The sequence below is a fragment of the Dendrobium catenatum genome, unplaced genomic scaffold (genome assembly GCF_001605985.2).
Source record: "Dendrobium catenatum unplaced genomic scaffold, ASM160598v2 fragScaff_scaffold_1482, whole genome shotgun sequence".
Lineage (NCBI taxonomy): Eukaryota > Viridiplantae > Streptophyta > Magnoliopsida > Asparagales > Orchidaceae > Dendrobium > Dendrobium catenatum.
Genome location: NW_021319944.1, coordinates 204710 through 225205, shown reverse-complemented (window position 1 = coordinate 225205; position 20496 = coordinate 204710). Strand labels below are relative to the sequence as shown.

Here is a 20496-nt window from a genome sequence, read left to right as displayed (position 1 = left end):
GTGAATTAGGAGGGAAAATTGATGTGAGTTAATTCCTAATTCAAGAGAAATCAATGCCTTAATGGAGCATTAATGGGGCTCCACCCAAGCATGGGGCCGGCGGCTTCTAGAAGGGGGATTTGGTGTTGGTGTAAGTGGGTGGCTTCCAAAATTGCATGCATGATGTTTGAAAGGGGTTAAAACAAAATCCATTTGAAATTGAAATTCGTCATGAAAACGAATTCAAAAACTTTCCTAATTTGGAAATTCTAAAATAGGAAAAATTTTGAAATTCAAATTTTGAATTTTCAAAATCTGAATTTGAGGGCACGGGGGATTAAACCGATGTTTGAAATGTCACCACCGGATGGTGGTGGTGGAGGGAGGCCGGCGGCTATGGGAAGTGGGAGGCCGGCGGGTCAGGGAGGAGGAGGGGAATCGGATGCGGGATATAGACCACGAGCCACGTACTCTTCCAATGACTGGTGGGTGTTGCGTTTCGCCCTCACCTTGGGCTTTCACTCTCCTCTCTAACTCTCCACAATGAGAAAAAGAAGAAGACAAGGGAAATCAAAACAAATTTTCATAATCTTCATTAGCCTCATACAATGATACATGACCCCTATATATAGGTCATGAGATACAAGAAAATAAAAGCATAAATAATGACTAAATCGCCCTCGGGGCCCCAACATGACTCACTCACACACAAGGGTAAAACAGGAATACTGAAAACTGAAAATGCATGAATAACTAAAAATATAAGCTCTGAATCGTGGCCATCGATCGGCGATGCTTCCGGCGATACACGTGTCTGAACCGTTGATCGATGACCTCATCCAAAAGCTTATTGAAGGGGTCAATTTTAAGCTAACCTTGGTAACAGAGGGTCTCGTGCCCTCTTCAGGCATGCCTTATGACTACGACTCATAAATTTAGTCGCTGGGGAACACCCAAGCTTAGGTTGTAATTATAATGCCTCATACTGTGATTAGTCTAATAACAAATCGCGATGGAGGAAGACAATATCTTAGTGTCTCTAAGAACATGAGAAAGAGTTGTTGCAAGATTGAGATCGTAGATTTTGCCATCATCTGATATTGCACATGTTGAAGAGATAGATGAAGTCCAGAGATAATCAATTTTTGCTTTGTAGTTCATTAAATATGACTACGGAAGCAATAGAAGGTTTGAAACTATTGAGCATCCATGTGCAATAGATACTTTCCGCTAGGTGAACTTGACACTATCCTGAACTAGAGATGTGTAAAGATGAGATTGTCATGTGAACTAGCAAGAAAATGCACAAAAGATGATTGATACCATTGAATATGATTGTTGTACCGATGGTGGGTGGTTTAGGATCATTTAGTGGACTGATAGTTCATGACATCATCTTTGATAAAGTTGGATAAATGAGAAAGAAATCAAATATTTTCGAAGGATTTTGACCTGAGTGGTAGGTGAGGGACAATGTGAGAAACAGATGCCTATGGTAGCATCTATGGGCATGATGAAAAATAAATATAGGGTTCCATACAAACCTAAGGCAATCATCATAGGAAAACAAGCACGTGAGAGGCAAGCGTAGCACAAGAGCGTTCTAGGCAGCCTGCATGGGAGACCAGCTATTTTTATTCTGTTATCTATGGCTCCATTAGCTTGCTTTTCTGAAAGATCCATTTTTTTAAGAACGGTTGGGAAAGGGGGTTGGTATTTAATATTTTCTGAAAGATACATTTGTTTAATTATTAAACCTTAATAATTCTGTCTTTTTTTTTCACAATCTCACATGAAATTGTTTGTTAATTGAATCTACTGATATATTTATCTATACAATTTGTTTTTTTTTAAACAAACTTGATTGCAGTGAAGAGGCTGATTCTGGAGTTGGTTATCAGATTCCAATTCTTCTTGGCCAAGCAAAAGTTGTCCGCTATTTTCCAATGAATCTGAGGTGTAATAATGAATCTTCTTAAATGCTAAAAGGCTTCTTGAGAGCTGATTCATAATCTTTCCAATTCTGCAGGACCCTGAATGTTGTGAAGTCTATCATAAGGAAGTTGAAGTACGTGCATGTTGATGATAAAGTTTTTAATATCTCTGAAGCTGAAACACTGAAAAAGGCAAGACGTTTTTACAGTTTATGGTTTAGGTGTTTAACTTATATGCCATTTACAGAAAAAACAGAAACTCTTAGTCTGCAACAGCTTTATTTTGATGCTTAACTTGTATTACCTTGTTTTTATTTAGCCGTGGATTTGAAGTAGCACCTAATGGAAGTGGGACTTGGGGATTGTTTGGTTGGCTGAAGTCAGTTATTTGATGTTCTATTAACAAATGCCAACCATTTTGTTCAATTGTATCATTAAATAATTATAAATGACATCTATTTTGACGGCATTTGGATGCCAGTCAAATCTATCGACTTCTACATGCCTGGCTATCTCTGACTAATAATATAAATAACAAAAAGAATGATCATAATCATGATTATGATAGGAAATACTTGTATGCACAAGTAAACCTAACCCCAAATCAAGTATCTAAACAAAGGCAACTGCTGTCCACAGCCCAAAACAGTGAGAAATCTGAGAGAAAATTGAGAGAGATCCGTAGGAATTCAAAGCAAACACTTATATTCCACTAATATATGAAAAGCACTTGCAAGATACAATTTTCCTTCAATTCGAGAGGAAGGAAAAACTCTCCACTATCTCCGGCAACGCCAAGAGCCAAGAACAAACTCTAGATCTCAAATAAAATTCAAATTCAAGATGAGAGCCAAACTCTCACCATAACTCTTAATTAAAGACAAAGGAAAATTACAAAATACCTAAAATAGCCCTTCATTCAAAAATTTTCCTCTCAAAATCGATTTAACCCCAAGTGGGGCCCACAGGGGCTTCCGTCCCTCTTGTTTTTTCCGCCCAGCCAGGTCCAGCCAGCTCCTCCTGGGCCGGCCTAACAGTACTCCCCTCCCAAAAACTCACCTTGTCCTCAAGGTGAAAGTCAGGGAACTGTTGCTTCACAATTTCATATGGCTCCCAGGTGACTTCGTATTCAGGAAGATCCTTCCATTTAATCAACACCTCCTTTTTTCCCTTTTTATTAACCCTCACCCCTTCCAGCTCCATGGGTTCCATCACCACCTCCAAATCCTCTGTCAAAGATGCTGGTAGTTCAACACTAGCTACCTGTTTCCCTAGCGCTCTCCTTAGCTGTGATACATGGAACACCAGGTGTGTAGTAGCGGAGGAGAGTAACTTCAGACGATACGCCACTGCTCCAATCTTCCCCAAGACTTCATAGGGACCAAAATACCTCGGTGCCAGCTTTTCATTTCTTCTGTTAGCTACTGATTTCTGCCTGTAGGGTCTTAGCTTCAAGAACACCTTCTCCCCCACTTCATATTGTATGTCTCTCCTGTGTGTATCGGCTTGCTTCTTCATAATTTGTTGTGCTCTTCCTAGATTTTTCTTTAACTCCTCCAACACCTGGTCTCTTTCCTCTAGATACTGCTCAACTGAAAAGATCGGCGTGTTTCCCCTTCCATAATGCACTAAATGTGGGGGGTCTCTTCTATAGAGTACCTTGAAAGGGGTCATTTGAGATGCAAAATAATACGAAGTATTATACCAATACTCTGCCCATGGTAACCATTTCGCCCACTTACGTGGTGTTTCCGAAGCAAAACACCTCAAATAGGTCTCCAAACTCCGATTTACCACCTATGTCTGTCTGTCTATCTGTGGATGATAGGCGGTACTCCTCTTGAGAACAGTGCCCTGCATTCTGAAGAGTTTCTTCCAAAACTAACTAAGGAACGCTTTGTCTCTATCTGACACAATTGAACCAGGGAATTTTTGTAATCTCACCACCTCTCTAATAAATGATGCTGCCACTGAGACCGCGGTGTACGGGTGTCACAGAAGGACGAAATGTGCATACTTACTGAGGCGGTCCACCACTACCAAAATGACTGTGAATCCCTTTGAGCGAGGTAGGCCATCAATGAAATCCATGGATACTTCCTCCCAAACTCTGTTTGGAAGTTCCAAGGGTTGGAGTAGCCCTCCTGGTGCCATTGCCATGTATTTATTTCTTTGGCACACCTCACACCTTGCCACCAGCTCATCCACATCTTTATGCATACCCTTCCAATAGAGCTCCGCTGCTAGCCTCCTATACGTCTTCTGAACTCCTGAATGGCCTCCAACTGCACTGCCATGAAACTCCTGCAACAAGTGGGGGATATGTATGAAAGTTCGTGGCATCACAAACCTTCCTTGATATAATAGTCTCTCTCCCTCAATACAGTAACCCGGATGGCTACTCTTGTCTTTCTTCAGGTCTTCCTGATCTTTCTCAACTCTTTATCCCACTGGCTTTTTTCCTTGATGGCCCCCCAGTCAACCATCATGGGTACTGAAACTGTCAACTCCTGAAACTCCCCCCACACACCTGGATAAGGCGTCAGCCATCTTGTTTTCCACCCCTGGTCGATACTGAATCTCAAAATCTTAGCCCAATAGTTTTGACAGCCACCTCTGGTGTTCCTCAGTCACCACCCTTTGCTCCAGCAAGTATTTCAGGCTCCGCTGATCCGTACGAACAATGAAATGTCTACCCAACAGGTAAGGGCGCCACTTCTAAATGGCTAAGACGATGGACATCAGTTCTCTCTCGTACACTGACTTCAATTGCGCCCTGGTCGATAGCACATGGCTGAAATAAGCTATAGGCCTATGTTCTGCATCAACACTGCTCCCAATCCGTATCCTGAAGCATCATTCTCCACCACGAATACCTGGCTAAAATCTGGGAGAGCTGCACTGGGACGGTCGTCATGGCCGTCTTCAATAGTTCAAAAGCCTGTTTCGCCGCCTCTCCCCACAGAAAATTATCCTTCTTCAGCTGCTCCGTCAACGGCCAAGTGATGGAACTGTACCCCTTTACAAACCTCCGGTAGTATCCCGTCAGTCCCAAGAAACCCCTTAACCCCCTGATGCTCTTGGGCATGGGCCATTTCTGCATTGCTTCACCCTTTGACTGGTTGGCTGCCACTCCCTCTTGAGACACTACATATCCCAAATATTCTACACTAGACTAGGCAAAGTTGCACTTCTTTAAGTTAGCTTTCAACTGGTGTGTCTGTAGAATCCTCAAAACCTCATTCAGATGCTTCAAATATTCCTCCTCGGTTTGGCTGTACACCAAAATGTCATCAAAGAAGACTAGCACAAACTTCCTCAGGTGCTGCATGAACTGTACATTCATATTAGGCCTTCAAGGCCTTTAACAAAAGAATTCACTAACAAAGGCATGAAGCCTACGAAACCCGATCCCCTATCGGCAAGCTGATAGGGTCGACAAGGTTTAGTCAATGAATGACCCCACACCCCAATGATGGCCGTGTTGAATAGAAAATCTCAACTTGAGGGGTTCACAAATGTTTTCAAATGCCACTCAAATACCTACAAAATTCAATGCTCCCAAGAGTCAAAAACTCCAAAAATGCCACTCAAAATCCTAAAATTCCAAGATATTTAAAATTGAAATCAAACCATCAATCACTCAAAGCAAAATCCATCCACCATCCGCAACAGTTTGCCGAGGTGGACAAATATAAAAATTACTTCATCTCACAAAGAGCCAAATGCCTAGTTGAAATATCACTAGGATCCATTCTCAAAACAGTCTCCTGCTAGTAAGGACGTGGTACGTGTCCTCTGACCGGTGGTTTGCCTCCAAATGGCACCGCAGGATAAACGGTTATGACCCAGGGCCCTCTGAACCTAGTGGTTTTGCCGCCAAATGGCACCACGAAATATCGGTTATGGCCAGCATTGTTACGTTCCTTATTGACATCAAAACCTTGAGATATGAATCAATAGGATATGATCGATAGGGTACAAAGCCCTCTGTTAGCTAAGGTGGATTCAAATTTGTCCCCTTAGGCAAATATCCAACCCAGGTCTACAAGGTCCCCTTGGACGAAGCAACCCATGGCTGCCGACAAGGATCCTTCTGTCAGGTTGGGTCGACTACCTCCTCTGACTAAGTAGACCAGGGACCACGATGGCCCGGGACGACCGAACCATGGGATCTTGATCGGGTCTATCATCCATTCCCCCACCATTCGTTTTAAGTGCAAGATGGTGCAATCTTCAATTTTAAATATCGAATTTCCCAAATTCCCAAACTTCCAACATTTTCAAATTCCAATGTTCATGCTGCTACTATATGCTAGATAGCACATATTTATACGTATCTGATCAACGACTAGCCTGAATCGAATGTTCTCTCTCGTGATCGGGAGGGATAATTAACTATAGGGGCTTGCGCCTATAGAAAATCAGAACTCAGATCATAAAGTCCTCGCAAAATGAGGGCGAAATCTCTGGGTAGTGTCTTATCTACGAACCCATCTGCCTTCCAAAATTTACCTCGGAACTTATTCCGTTAAAACTCCCCTCGCTTAAAGCAAAAAGCAAATCATGTGCGCGGCGGGGAGGCAGGGGCCGAATTTTCGGAGCCCACAGATTTCTGGGGCCGAATTTTTGGAGCCCACATGAACACCCTGTTCATCAAGGACTGAAAGGTAGCAGGGGCGTTAGTGAGCCCAAATGGCATCACCAAGAACTCATAGTTCCCGTCGTGTGTTCTGAACACCGTCTTCTGAATGCCCCCTTCCTTCGTTCTGATTTGGTGGTAGCCCGACTTCTGATCCATCTTAGAAAACACAACTGCTCCATGCAGCTCATCTAATAACTCATCGATCACTGGAATGGGGAATTTGTCCGGTACCGTCTACTTGTTCAGGGCCCTGTAATCCACGCAAAACCTCCAGCTCCCATCCTTCTTTTTGACGAGTAAGACTGGACTAGAGAACGGACTCACACTAGGCCTGACGATCCCTGCTTCCAACATCTCCTTAATCAGCTTCTCATTTTCATCTTTTTGAATCTGGGGGTAGCGGTATGGTCGAACACTGATCGGTGACACTCCCTCTTTCAGAAGGATGGTGTGCTCCTTCTCTCTAGGTGGCGGCAATCCCTGGGGTGGCTGGAACACCTCCCTGTTTTGCTATATGAGCTGTTGCTCCACCTGTGGAATGACTCCTTCCCCCACACTGACCCTCTCCAAACGTTGCAGCTCCACCAAAAATCCCCCTCCCACCTTCTGTATGGATCTTATCATGGATTTGACAGATATGACTGTCCTTGACAGCCCTGCATCCCCCTGGATCACCTTCCTCTGCCCTTCTATCATCAGTTTCATCTTCAGAGCACCCCAGCTGACCCTGGTCTCCCCAAAAGTCTGTAGCCATTTCTTTCCCAGGATGAAGAACTGGATAGAAGTTCATGGGCCAAAAAACACTAAGGAAAACAAGTGAAAAAAATTGTTACGAAAGATAATTCTTTCTAACATAGTTTAATAGAAAAATAGATATGAAAATAAGAAAATAACTTCTAGTGTTAATGCTAGATGACTAAAATGGAGAAATGTTTAGAGAGTTTTTAAGTGGTAAGAGGAATTGTGAAGGTTTAAAGGTAGATTTATATAACCATAATTAGATTCACGATCATGCATGGATTGATATTAATGTTGAGCGTAGTTGAAATAAAAATATTAAGATGAATGTGAGAGAAAACTAAGATTGATAGCTTATTAAAAGATTATATTAGGGAAAATTTGGAATGACATTTAGTAAAGATAAGGTGACTAAAAGTAAACTTAGGCGGTTTTGACATGTACATCGAAAAGATAGAAAATGCATCCTGCTAGGTGAGTTGATAACATTAGTATTCAATGATTTTAAAGAAAAGGGTTAGACTTTGGGTTACATGGATAAAGTTGTTCAAAATTATTTGTGAATAATAGGTTTAACACATTTGACAACACTTAATAGAAACAACTGAAAAATGAGGATTCATAATGCCGACCCCAAATAGTTGGGATAAGTTTGGTGTTGATGATGACGATGATGAGACTTTAGAACTCATGTGCACTCAACTGTAGTGAAGGGAGGAGGATTCATTTAGCCAACCATTATGTTTACTTGAAATACTTGAATCTATATGACTTCTTTTAATGACAATTGACTAGCTTTTCACTCATTTGTAATGTGAAAACCACATTTACTTATTCCTAAGCTTGATATTTGTCTTTTTACTTCCTTTAATGCTTTAACCCTATTTTTCATATCCTAGAAGTAGTCGTTTTAGTAATCTTTTCTTGGCTTGAACTCTTTATATATTCATGTTTGATACACTCACTTTTACCTATGGCTTCATTATTTTTTAGATAGTGGACACAATTGTTTTCCTAAGTTGATATTTTTGGGGTTTTGCTCAAAATATGTAGCAAACCTTTATTTAAATACCTTAATATGGATCTTTATTTTATTTTTTGTCCTATTATTTGCATTGTATTAGAAGAAAGATTTTTGTTGGTCATTTAATTCCTATGCTTCTTGATTATGGGTTTACTTGTACTTTCAAGCCATTGAGTGTAAAGATATGTCATTCACAGATAGCACATGTTGAATCCTGTTCGGAACTTTATGGAATTATTGGCAAGAATTTCTGGGTTACTACTAAGTGCGACAGTACAGCTTTTGAGGGGTAATCCTGCCTATTTAATTAAAATTGTTTGCCTTCATCATGTGCTCTTATGATTCAATCACCAACTTAAGTTTCCTTGGCTACAATAATTACTCATTACACATGCTCAAGTGTAAAATTCTTTCAGCTTTATGCTATACTATACTCTTTTTTTTTTTTTCCAGGAAGCAACTTGAAGGGACACGGATTAGCATTCGCAGGATGTATTTCCTTGAGAAACTTTCCTGTTGTTGCAAAATAGTTGCACACATTTTTCTGATTTATAACTTTAGTTGATGTGCAGGGGAAAATTGGGATTTGATTTTGCAATTCAAACACCTTCGTCTTCTTCTAGATGGGAAGATTATAATAGAGAAATGGAAGCAGCATGGGAGGTATATTGTCTCTGTTGATTGAATGAAGTAGATTTTATGTTGGAAATTCCTAGCTGTTTTTAGCTCACGGCTAAATAGAAGTTTTATGGCAAATCATCTATAGTACTATGGAAGTAAAGAAAAAAAAACATTCTCTCATTACTTTGATCTAAGAATAGCATCTTTAGATATAGTTTGCTAATTTAGGAATTATAGTCAACTTCATATTCTGAGTAGTTGACTTTGAACGATCGTTGGCTATTAGATTGATCGATGTATAATCTCAAAACTCAAAAGTCCATCTTTCCCAAAAAGTGGAATATAGTGTAGACGGATGGAAGAAAGGTGGGATTCCCACCGTCAATACATGGGGAGAACCATCGGCGGGAGAGAAAATTGGGATGGATATGATGGGTTTTGCTAGTCTGGGCGGTGAGCCTGGTTCCCACTATCCAGCGGCGTAACATATTTTTGAAGCCATTTAAAGATTTAATTGTTATATAAATAAATATAATGATTTAGGTGATACATAAGAATTTTACGGTATATCCCTTTTCCTTTGCGAGATGATTCAGTTGTTCATGCTGGTGCTGGGGCTGACTAGGATATTGTCTGCATTTTAAATTATCATATTTATCTTTTATTTTATTTCTAAATAATGTTTTTTTTTTTTCCTCACAAGATTGTTATGTTTTACTCTTAACAAAATCTTAAATATCTGAACACAGGACCTATGCACTGCATGCTGCGATGAGCTCTATGGCTCAAGTGATCCGAGTTTGCTTGAGAATGTAAATGATGCAATCCTAAGAATGACATACTACTGGTAAAAAATAGTAAAATATTATGATTTTATAAATAGCAGTAAAACAAATATCATAGAAAAATTGACACGCGTCAATTTCATAAGATCTCAGGATCTCCTAACCTTCTCTTCTTTATTGATCAAATTAAACCTGTAGGTTTAACTTTATGCCGCTGGCGCGAGGGTCTGCTGTTGTTGGATTAACAGTTATGTTAGGGTTATTCCTTGCAACCAACATGGATGTAACGGCTAGTATCCCACCCGGTGTCCAGGTGGACTGGGAAGCCCTCTTATCCCCCAACTCCCAGTTATTTATCAACACTATAAAAACATGGCTATATCCATCCCTCAGATATAACGTCGCTTGGAAAGACTATCCAGATGTAACTTCAACGTTCTCAACCACTGGATCAGTAGTTGCTGCCTTGAGTAATTATTTTTTATCGTAATTATTCTCTTTGGTCTTAAGGTAAGTCAAACCATCTTGAAACTCAAATTTGTCTTTGTGATCACTTTTGTTTTTTATTTTATTTAAATTTTGATATGAAATGAAATATATTTGTTATCTTAAATTATATTTTTATTTATTTATGAGATGATGGCGGTGTTTGCCAGCGAGATGGCAAGGGCAGCCAATGAGGTGATGATAGCAACAATGGTAGTAGCAGTAGCCGGCAATAATAGCTATTTGTAAAACATTCAAAACATCTAAAATTTAATTCAAAGTATTTTTAGAAATAATTTAGTTTTTAAAAATAAAAATAGTAAAAATGCACCAAATAAATATATATTTTAAAAACAAAAGTGATCCCCATAGACCCTAAATGTTTCTCTTTTTGAGTTATGAGCTTGCTTTATTTTCAGGTATACTCTTCTCAGCCATTTTAAAGAGGAAATCATATTTTAATTATAGCAATTTGATGGGAAGGCTTTCCTTGTATGAATTGTAAAGAGTTAAAGGTTCAAAAAAGGTACTGTTCTATATCCTGCGAAAACTGATTGCATTCATGCCTCCTTTTATTTTCCTAATTATTTCTTGTATATTCTGCTGATGTTAATAGCAATGTGCCAGTTTGATGTTTTATTTTATTTGGTTAAGGTTTTTTAATATAATGTTTTTTGTTCTTTTTATGCTTGAGAAGTTCTTACTGTAAGTTATTGTTGGAATACTTCGTTACCAAAAGCAATTGATCTTTTTTTTAAAATTTGATTATTGATATTTGTGTTACAGTTAGTTGAAACAATGACAATGTTCCTGGGCCCAATTATTTTGATATTTGATTGATGATGATAGACAAAGTTTATGAAAAATTTTCTCAGATTATTTTGGCTCAAATTTAATCAATAAAAATTTTTTTAGTTATTGAAATTTACTCATAACATTAATATAATATAAGAGTTTATTGATTAGTTATTCATTATATTTATTTTAAAATTTAATGATTAGAAAATTTAATTGATTAGATTTGTTATTGTAGAAGCTAATGCTACGGAAGAGGTGAGGAAGATAGAGAAGAAGAAGGAGCTCAGGCGTTTCAAGAAGCCAGAGCTAAGAATAATATTTTCATACTGTCATAACTAGGTACAGGACAGATTATATAGACCGTGTTATAGACATATGCATACGTGTACAGTTCCTATTGGATTACAAGAATACAAATGTAATTATTGTTGTTCTGAGAGCCCCCCACAAACTGACGAATCTTGCGTGATCGTTAGTTTGGCTCGTAGCAACTTGAATCTTGCGGTAGATAGCGGCTTCGTTAGAATGTCTGCCAGTTGATCTATTGTACTGATCAGGAGGAGGCGAATAATGTTGTTGTGGATATTGTCACGAATGAAGCGGTGATCAATTTCAATGTGCTTCGTTCTAGCGTGAAACACTGGGTTGTGAGCTAGCGCGATAACAGATGTGTTGTCGCAATACAGGTTTGTTGGTTCAGAGGGAACTATGCGGAAGTCAGCTATGAGGCGTTGTAGCCATAGGATGTCAGCTGTAGCAACTGCAAGAGCCCTATTTTCCGATTCGGTGGAGGATCTGGACACTGTCTTTTGTTTCTTCACCGTCCAGGAAATCAGGTTGTCGCCGAGGAATGTACAGTACCCTGAGGTTGACTTACGGGTGATGGGATCTCCTGCCCAGTCAGCATCGGAGAAGGTACGAAGTTGAAGAGTGGATTTTGTAATCGGCAGTCCGAACGTGAGTGTCCCTTTGATATACTGGAGTAGTCGTTTGAGGAGATAGGAATGGTTGGTGTCCGGATTGTGCATATGCTGGGACAGTATATTGATGGCATATGCAATGTCGGGGCGAGTAATTGTGAGGTACTGGAGTGCACCTGTAATTCTGCGGTAAACATTTGGATCGGTAAGTTCCTTGTTCGGTGAAGGTTGAGCGGGAGGTTTGGTACATGAAGGATTAGCCAAAGAGTTGCAGTTGGTTAGATTGACTTGTTGAAGTATAGAGTGAGCGTAAGAGGTTTGTGAGAGAAAATACTTAGTTGGTTCGGAAGATATGCTGATGCCCAAGAAATGCTTTGGTGGTCCAAGGTTCTTCATGTTGAATTTGAAGTGAAGTTTGTTGATTAAATCAGTGATGGTTCTTTCATTGTCGCGCGTGACAAGTATGTCATCAACATATACAAGCAAGAAGATGTGAATGTTGTTCTTAGTGAAAGTAAGGAGGGAAGGATCGTCTTTACTGTATTGGAACCCGAGGTTGAGGAGATGATCGGTGAACGTTGTGTACCATTGCCGCGGGGCCTGTTTGAGGCCGTAAATGGCTTTGTGGAGGCAGCACACATGGTTGGGGTTGATGGAATCTTCAAATCCAATTGCTTGGCGCATGTATACAATTTCATGAAGCGTACCGTGAAGGAATGCATTTGCGACGTCAAGTTGCAGGATTGGCCATCCGTGATGTAGAGCTACTGTGAACAGAATGCGAATCGTGGGAATTTTTGCCACCGGACTAAACGTTTCCTCATAGTCTAGTCTGTGCTCTTGACGATTTCCCTGAGCAACTAGACGTGCTTTGAATCTGGCTATGGAACCATCGGAATTGTATTTCTTGCGGAACGTCCACTTACAACTCAGGATTGATGCGTTTGGCAGAGGGGGAATTAAGTACCAGGTACCTTGTTTTTGGAGGTCTAGGAACTCATCCGCCATGGTCTGTCGCCATTCTTGAATTTTGCTTGCTTCCGAAAATTTTGTTGGTTCGAGAGATTCGTGAGGGGATGCCGTTGAGTGAAGAAGATTAAGCCTTCATATTGGTTTGAGCGATCCTGTTTGACGCCTTGTTACCATGGGATGACATGGAGGAGGAGCTGTCTGCTAGTGTGATTGATCAGGGAGCTGATCACAGTGTGTTCTGGAGGTGTCCGTGGAATGAGCACTTTGCTGAGAATCAGATATGATGTTGTGGCTGGGAGGGGTTATTGGTGGATGCTGAGCTTGGAGAGTGGTGCAGTTGGCAATCGATGTTGGTATAAGCATTGATGCAGGCATGTCCGGAGTGTGTTGTATTGAGGTAGAGTTGGTTTGGTTAAACGGAAACGAATTTTCTATAAATTGAACATGCCTCGAAACAATAATACGATTCGTGTCCCTGTGAAGGAATTTGTAGCCTTTTTGGTTGGTTGCATAGCCCATGAAGATGCAGGACGTAGAATTCGAATGAAGTTTGTTGCAAGAGTGAGAGGGAAGCAGAGGGAAGCATTTGCATCCGAACATCCTGAAATAAGAGTAATCAGGATTAATGTTGAACATAAGTTTAATAAGGGCTTGGTTCTTGGTGTTAGGCGTTGGAAGTCTGTTAATTAAGTAGACGGCCGTGGACACCGCATCAGGCCAAAAGGAATGAGGTATGGATGCCGTCTGAAGTAAAGTCCTTGCCGTGTCCAGAATATGCCGGTGCTTGCGTTCAACAACACCGTTTTGCTCTGGTGTGTATGGGCAAGAGATTTGATGGTGGATGCCTTTGGTTTGCAGAAACGCTTGGAACGTGCTATTTATGAACTCCCCGCCTCCGTCAGTACGGAGAGCTTTGATTTTTCGATCAGGTTGTCGTTCTATGAATGTAATGAAATTAGTAAATGTTCTAGTTACATCGGATTTATGCGTTAACGGAAATAACCAACTAAATCAAGAATAGTCGTCAACACATAACAGGTAATATCTGAAATTCTGGTGTGAGGTGACCGGAGAAGGTCCCCACACATCTGAATGAATAAGATCTAGAGGATTCAATGTTCTGTGTACAGAGTTATCAAAAGACAGCTTGTGACTCTTACAGACTTTACAAGAAACACATGAATTGTAAGTTTTGGATATATGCAGCGACGGATTGTTTGAGGCAATCATCTGTAGTATGCGTTGATGCAGATGTCCTAGTCTGTAATGCCAATTGATGTTCGCCATGTGTATAGCTAACATTGTCTTGTGTTGTCCAGGCGCTTTCTTGATTGAAACGGGATGCAGGCCGTTTTTACATGGGCCTTGAAGAATGGTTTTGTGAGTCTGCAGATCCTTGAAAGTAAAGCCATTAGGGGAAAAAGTAATAGAATTTGATTTGCGGTGACTAAATTGGAAATAGATAACAAGTTGTGTGAAATTGCAGGTATATGAAGTAAGTTAGATAAGAACAACTTGCGGTCCGGGTGGGAAGAATACCGGTGCCCGAGTGAGCTATTGACACAGTTCTTCCGTCCCCGACGAAAACTTGGTCAAATCCGGTGTAGGCAGAGGCTTGGTCAAGATTCTCTGGATGATTAGTCATATGCGTCGATGCCTCGGAATCTAGGTACCAATCGGTGGATGTGGTATCTTTGGTGGCAAGAAACGCGTTGTTATTGCCTGATTGAGTTCTTGGCGATGTATAGTTGGCGTTGAGACGATGCCAACAAATGTCCGTCGTGTGGCCTCTTTTCGTGCAAATCTGACATTGGAGAGATGATTTTGAGCTGGGTTTGCTGGTCGTGCCGGATGGCTGGGTATTACGACCTCTGCCGCGAAGTCCACACCCCCGTGTGGTATATAGAGCTGTTTGAGTGTCCGGTGTGATTGCTAGTCGCTGCAGATTAGCTTGAATATGGATCTCTTCGCTGATCAAGAGTGCATAGAGATTTTCCAGAGTCATTTGAGATTGCATTGTGCGGATCGTAGTTTTGAATGATTGATAGGCCGGTGGTAGATCATTCAGGATGTACACTATGATGTCTTTCGTGTCGATGGTCGCTCCGGCGGAGGCTATGTTGTCGACAAGCTTCTTGATTTCGGACAAATAATTTTGCATCGACAGATTTCGCATCGATATGTTGTGTAACTCGTTCTTGAGTTGAATTACTTTTGAACGACATGAAGATTGAAATCTTACTTGAAGCGCATATCATATTTCGTGCGTTGATTCAAGATGCATTACGTATGGTAGGATTGGAGCAGAGATGGTGGAGCAAATTGCCGCCGCAAGGTTCTGGTCTGTGATGATCCAGCTGTTGGGTTCATCGGCCTCAGAATCTTGATTTCTTTGAGATTCGGTGGCAGAGGAGGGAGGGTCAAGAAATTTGGCAAATCCATTTGCCTTAAAAACTTTGAGGATCTGATTTCTCCAGATTGGGTAAGTCTCCGAAGAGAGTTGATGGGGAACCAAAGATTTGAGATTAGAGACTATGAATTTTAGAGATGGATAGATCAGGGAAGTTTCGGTTGAGGAACCTGTGTTGCTGGCGATGTTGGAGGATGCAGAGGCGGACGTTGCCATGGGTTGATTCCCGGATGTTCAACCCGCTTCTGATACCATGTAGAAGCTAATGCTACGGAAGAGGTGAGGAAGATAGAGAAGAAGGAGCTCAGGCGTTTCAAGAAGCCAGAGCTAAGAATAATATTTTCATACTGTCATAACTAGGTACATGACAGATTATGTAGACCGTGTTATAGACATATGCATACGTGTACAGTTCCTATTGGACTACAAGAATACAAAGGTAATTATTGTTGTTCTGATAGTTATGACTTATTTAAACCTTTGAGTGTCGTTTAAGCGCTTCAAAGTATGTAAATGTGGATTTACCTTTTGACTACCTCTACATCCCAGTTTGTATAGGAATGATGTTTATTCGAAATGATCATCTCAACTTGAAATAATCCCTCTTTTCATTTGAGAAGGAAAGAAGATTAAATATCAGACATAAGTCATTAATCAAGTAATTTATGCAACGACTGTTTTAACAAGTCATTGCTTTATTTTTTTTATTTAAGTACCTGAACAAATTATGAGGTATTATGAACAATTCTAATCAAGCTTACTACAGGTGCTTGTATTTGGAAAATGATGCCCAAGCTCAATAATGTTTAAAAGGGCCTATCCAACACAGGAGACTCCTTGCAGGATTTTGAAGGGATTAATCGCTATATAAGGAGAATAATTGGATAGAGAAAGGAATATTTTATTGGAGTTCTAGGTTTGATAGTAGCGTTTGTAAGAGAGAGATGATGGGGGATCAGATTTAAGGCAGCACTGTTATCCCTTTTTTTTTCATTTTTTGGAAGGGAGAGTAAAGGCAGGTTGGAGGGAGACAATTGAGATTTTGCTCTTTCACAAGGAATAAATGTATAATAAGGAGGTTAACTTAGTAGGAAAAGCTGTATTGAGAAAGGAAGAAAGTTTACTGTTGTATTTCCCTGGTTTCTTGTTGCGGTTGGGCCTAGCATTTAAATGCGAGTCTGTATTTAGATCCAAGTAGTTAAGTCTATTATGAATAAAGATCTAGGATCATTTTAGATGAAAAGTGTTATGATTTGCAGCTTTTGTTGATTTGGTTTTATTTTCTTATCATTTCCCTGTAAATTAACAGTCTGGCTTTGTTTGTTAGCTTGTTATCGAGTTGAGAGAACCTGGTCGTAGCCAGTAGTTTGGTAAATGTATCTAATTGAGGCTCATATTAAGGGTTGATTAATCTCTATATGTTTGTTTCTTGAATGGAATATAGGGTTGGTGGTGAGGGTGATTGCTAATACGTTATCACTATAGAGATTTTGTTGGCGAGGGGAGAGGAATGTCTAGTTTTTGATGGAGTGTTTGGAGACATTATATTGATTGGCAAACTATTATCGAGGTGCTTGATAAGGCTATAGATAGCCAGAGCGCAAAAAAGCTCTATATAGTGGGATTTGGTGAATCCTTGTGGATGTTTCATGTAAGTTGTTTCGGGGAGATATTTATCACTAGACTAAAAGTTTCTGTGCAGTTTACTCAATGTTTATGCTTGAAGCCTTGAGCAACTAATCTAGCCACATATCTTATGATTTTAGGTTTCGTTTGGGACTTCTTGCTTTTTAAAATTGATTTCTAATAATTTTTTTTTTGAATTGGATATTTTTGTACTAGAAAGACATTTTAAAAAGCAGTACAGAAGTTATCCCAAATAAAATCTTAGTCATCTGAATTAAGGTTTGAGATGGAAATGGTCGTATGAAGATCTATGTCCCCTGGGCTTGTAATGCCTGAAATTTAACTGGCACTGTTTGACACTGATGTGTCTTTTGTAGCGGATGAGTATCTTATTGGACCGGTGGAGGCAAAGCTGTGAAGTAGCTATAAGGTTTGCTTGGGTTTATCATGTCCTGCATTAAGAGGTTGATTGTAATTAGAATTGGAGATGGAATAGCTTCCAGAGGCTGGTAGATTGGTGAGGAAGGAACATTTTGTTTTGGCAATGCGTCTGGAGCCAATGTTTGATTGTTTTGTTGCGACATTGGAGGGGCTGAAGTTGTAAATGGTGTAATTGTTTTGCTAAGGCTGTGGAAACATTGTGGTGTTCAGAGTTTAGTTTGGTAAGGAAGCGATTGATATCGGGACCAAAGTGAGGGAACAGTAATGTCAAAGGTGGAGCCTGGGTTGGGATTAATTATTTTGTGTGGATGCCGAACGTCGTTCGGAGATCAACTAGAATGCGTCACGTCACTCCTATGCTTTGTACCGCGGCTCGGTACCGCTCAGTATCACTACTCGGTACTACTGACATGGTGCATTCTGATTGTTCTCCGGGCGGCGTTCTACGTTCAGTCTCCGCATAGAATAATTTCTCCTGGGTTGGTGATTTGTTAGTTTTGATGAGAGCGTGTTGCGAGATGCATGTTTTTTTGGTGATGAGATAGTGGTATTGGCATCCCTTCCTGAGCTGTTGCATACCCTAGGAAAACATAGATTGTTGGTATTGGTGTGACTTTATTGGAGTAGGGATACAACCACTGAAGGCATTGGCATCAAAAGGTTTTAGTTGAGAGGAGGGTGATTTGTTGTGAAGGATTTGACATGGTAGCATATTTTTTTTGCTACGAACGGTAGTCTGTTTATGAGATAAGTGGCTATCATGAGTGTGTTTGTCGAAAGAAATTGGGTAGATTGGCTTCCTTTACAAGAGTGTAGATAGTCTCAATTAGATATCTATGTTTGCACTCAACAATATCTTTTTGTTCGGGAGTATATGGATGTGTATGTTGGTCCATAATAACCATTTTGGTTTGGAGATTTTGGAAATTGGAGTTGATGTATTCTCCGCCATTTGAGCTATGTGTTTTGATATGGTGAGTATATTATTTTTAAACCATAATTTGAATTGGATAAATTTAGTCATGTTTCTAATTTTAATGTGACTCAACAAAATCAAGAAAAAACATCGTGAAAGCAATGCTTTTAAAATCAGATCGGACCGGCCGGTTCAACCGGTTGAACCGCGAACCGGCCGGCCGGCCGGTTACGGTTCAAATGAAAACCTGTTTTGCAGAAAACCGGGATAACCCCGCTCGAACCGGCGGTTCGACCGCCGAACCGGTCCCGGTTTTCAAAGGAAGCAGGGATAGTCCTAACATCATCATCAAAAATATCATTTATATTAACTTTTTAAAAAATAAAATTTTTATGCATATATTATTGATATAATTAAAATATTAAAATATTATATAAATAATTTTAAAATTCTAGATGGTATTTATGTAAATACATAAAAATTTGTGATATATATGTAAATTTCTTGTTTAATGATACACTTTTTATAAATATATTATGAATTTTTTATGAATATAAATAGTTTCTAATGTTGATTAAAAATATTATATATAGTTAATGAACTTTATTCTAATAATTTAAAAGTTGACTTAAGAGCCAATCACTTTCTTCTCACTCAAATTTGACTTACTAAAAATCAAAAACTTTCATTGCAAGCTTAAACAGTTAAACCGATTTGCCTAAATTCAATTAATTAATATCACCTCTACACTAAAATAATAGAAAAAATAACCTGCGATACAGCCAAACAACAGCTAGTACCTTCAATGTAGCCGTCTGTGCAACGAAATTATAAATAATATGATAGAATAATCCCGAAGGTATCCTATGTATGCCTAGCCTAGGAACAATTATTACGTCCTCTGATCGGACGTAGAGCTACGTTCGGCTGTCAATAATATGTCGCCATGTGCTCTTACTCTCTACCGTGCAGCCCGACGACTTGGCCCGGACCGGAACCCGGGAATGCTATGTTCTCGTATTGCGAGGTATTACTCGGTATTTGCTAGGTATTGCTTGGCAATAACGAGAAATACCGCTCTGTGAAGACCAATACTGAGCAATATCGAGTCGTACCGAGAAACTCGATACAACTCGGTATTGCTCGGTATTGGTTATTGCCGAGCAAAATCGACCAATACCTAGCAAAATCGAGAAATACTGAGCCATCCTGGGTCCGTTCCGAGTCAGGTTGTCAGAGCGTGCGGTAAATAGTGAGAACGCGTGGCGCGATTCTACTGGCTGCCAAACGTAGAGCTATGTCATGTGACCGGACCAAATAAAAGTTCCTTGCCTAGAGGTGCAAGTGAGTCAACCCAACTCATGAGTTGGCTCTATCTCTGGCTTAGCTTAATAGTAAATCTCGTTGAGTTGAATAAAATTTAAACTTCGATTCATTTATGAGTATCTATCAAAGGATAAAATAATAAATAGAAAATAAATAAATAAACAAATAATTTATTTTAATATATCTTAATATAAAATCAATTTATTAAAAAATATTAAAAAGGTCTTGAGATCTACCACACCGCGTTTTGTGTAAAGCGAGGGAAGAGAATGAACAGTCAGCAGCCAGCGGTGTCATAAAAGCCGCTCCCCAACTGTCAAACACTAACCTTTGCGTTACTCTGTGCCCGCAGCCTACAAAAAGGCTCATTTAATATTCGCCGAAATTTACCCAAAAAAAATATTCGCCGAATGGACGAAGTAGATAACGAGTCGAACCATGCCACGTAGGTTGTCTCGAATTAACTGTAGTCCTCCTGGGGGATAACATAAGCATATTCTTAAGTCTAAACCTCCGCTCTTGTAGACCCCACGTGCATTCATGCTTCCAGCGTGCACCGAAGTTCTCCGGCAAAATAGCCCATAAGCTGTATAGCCAAATATGTAGCCGAAGAAGTTAAGACACGTATGGGATTTATATACATATCATAAAATTTTTATATGTTTACATATCTAATATAATTTTTTATATTTATTTATAAAATATAAATTTTTTAAATTTTATAAAAATATCATAAATATTAACTTTTTCAATTTCAATATATTTTTCATTCAATTTTAAATAAGATTAAAAATTAAAATATAATATAAATAAATATAAAAATTTAAATGCTAATATATAATACATAAAATTTTATGATATTTATAAAAAACCCC

General features: G+C 39.5%; 1 protein-coding gene across 3 annotated transcripts in view; it reads left to right on the top strand.

Moving 5' to 3' along the window:
- The window catches only part of LOC110112140 (suppressor of RPS4-RLD 1), a 52509-nt gene extending 35939 nt beyond the window's left edge, over positions 1–16570 (top strand). The window contains exons 17-25 of one of the 3 annotated variants that reach the window (XR_002304994.2): positions 1850–1936; positions 2009–2105; positions 8518–8609; positions 8774–8812; positions 8893–8983; positions 9691–9788; positions 9925–10236; positions 10632–10738; positions 16079–16570. Coding sequence is in view for 1 of the 3 variants with exons in the window: in XM_020844239.2 (XP_020699898.1) it covers positions 1850–1936; positions 2009–2105; positions 8518–8609; positions 8774–8812; positions 8893–8983; positions 9691–9788; positions 9925–10216 (796 nt within the window). In the remaining 2 variants the exon portion in view is untranslated. Of the gene's footprint in view, positions 1–1849; positions 1937–2008; positions 2106–8517; positions 8610–8773; positions 8813–8881; positions 8984–9690; positions 9789–9924; positions 10237–10631; positions 10981–16078 lie in introns of those variants that run through there. The other 2 variants (XM_020844239.2, XR_003702826.1) reach the window with 2 other exon arrangements.
- The last annotated feature ends 3926 nt before the right edge of the window (positions 16571–20496 follow it).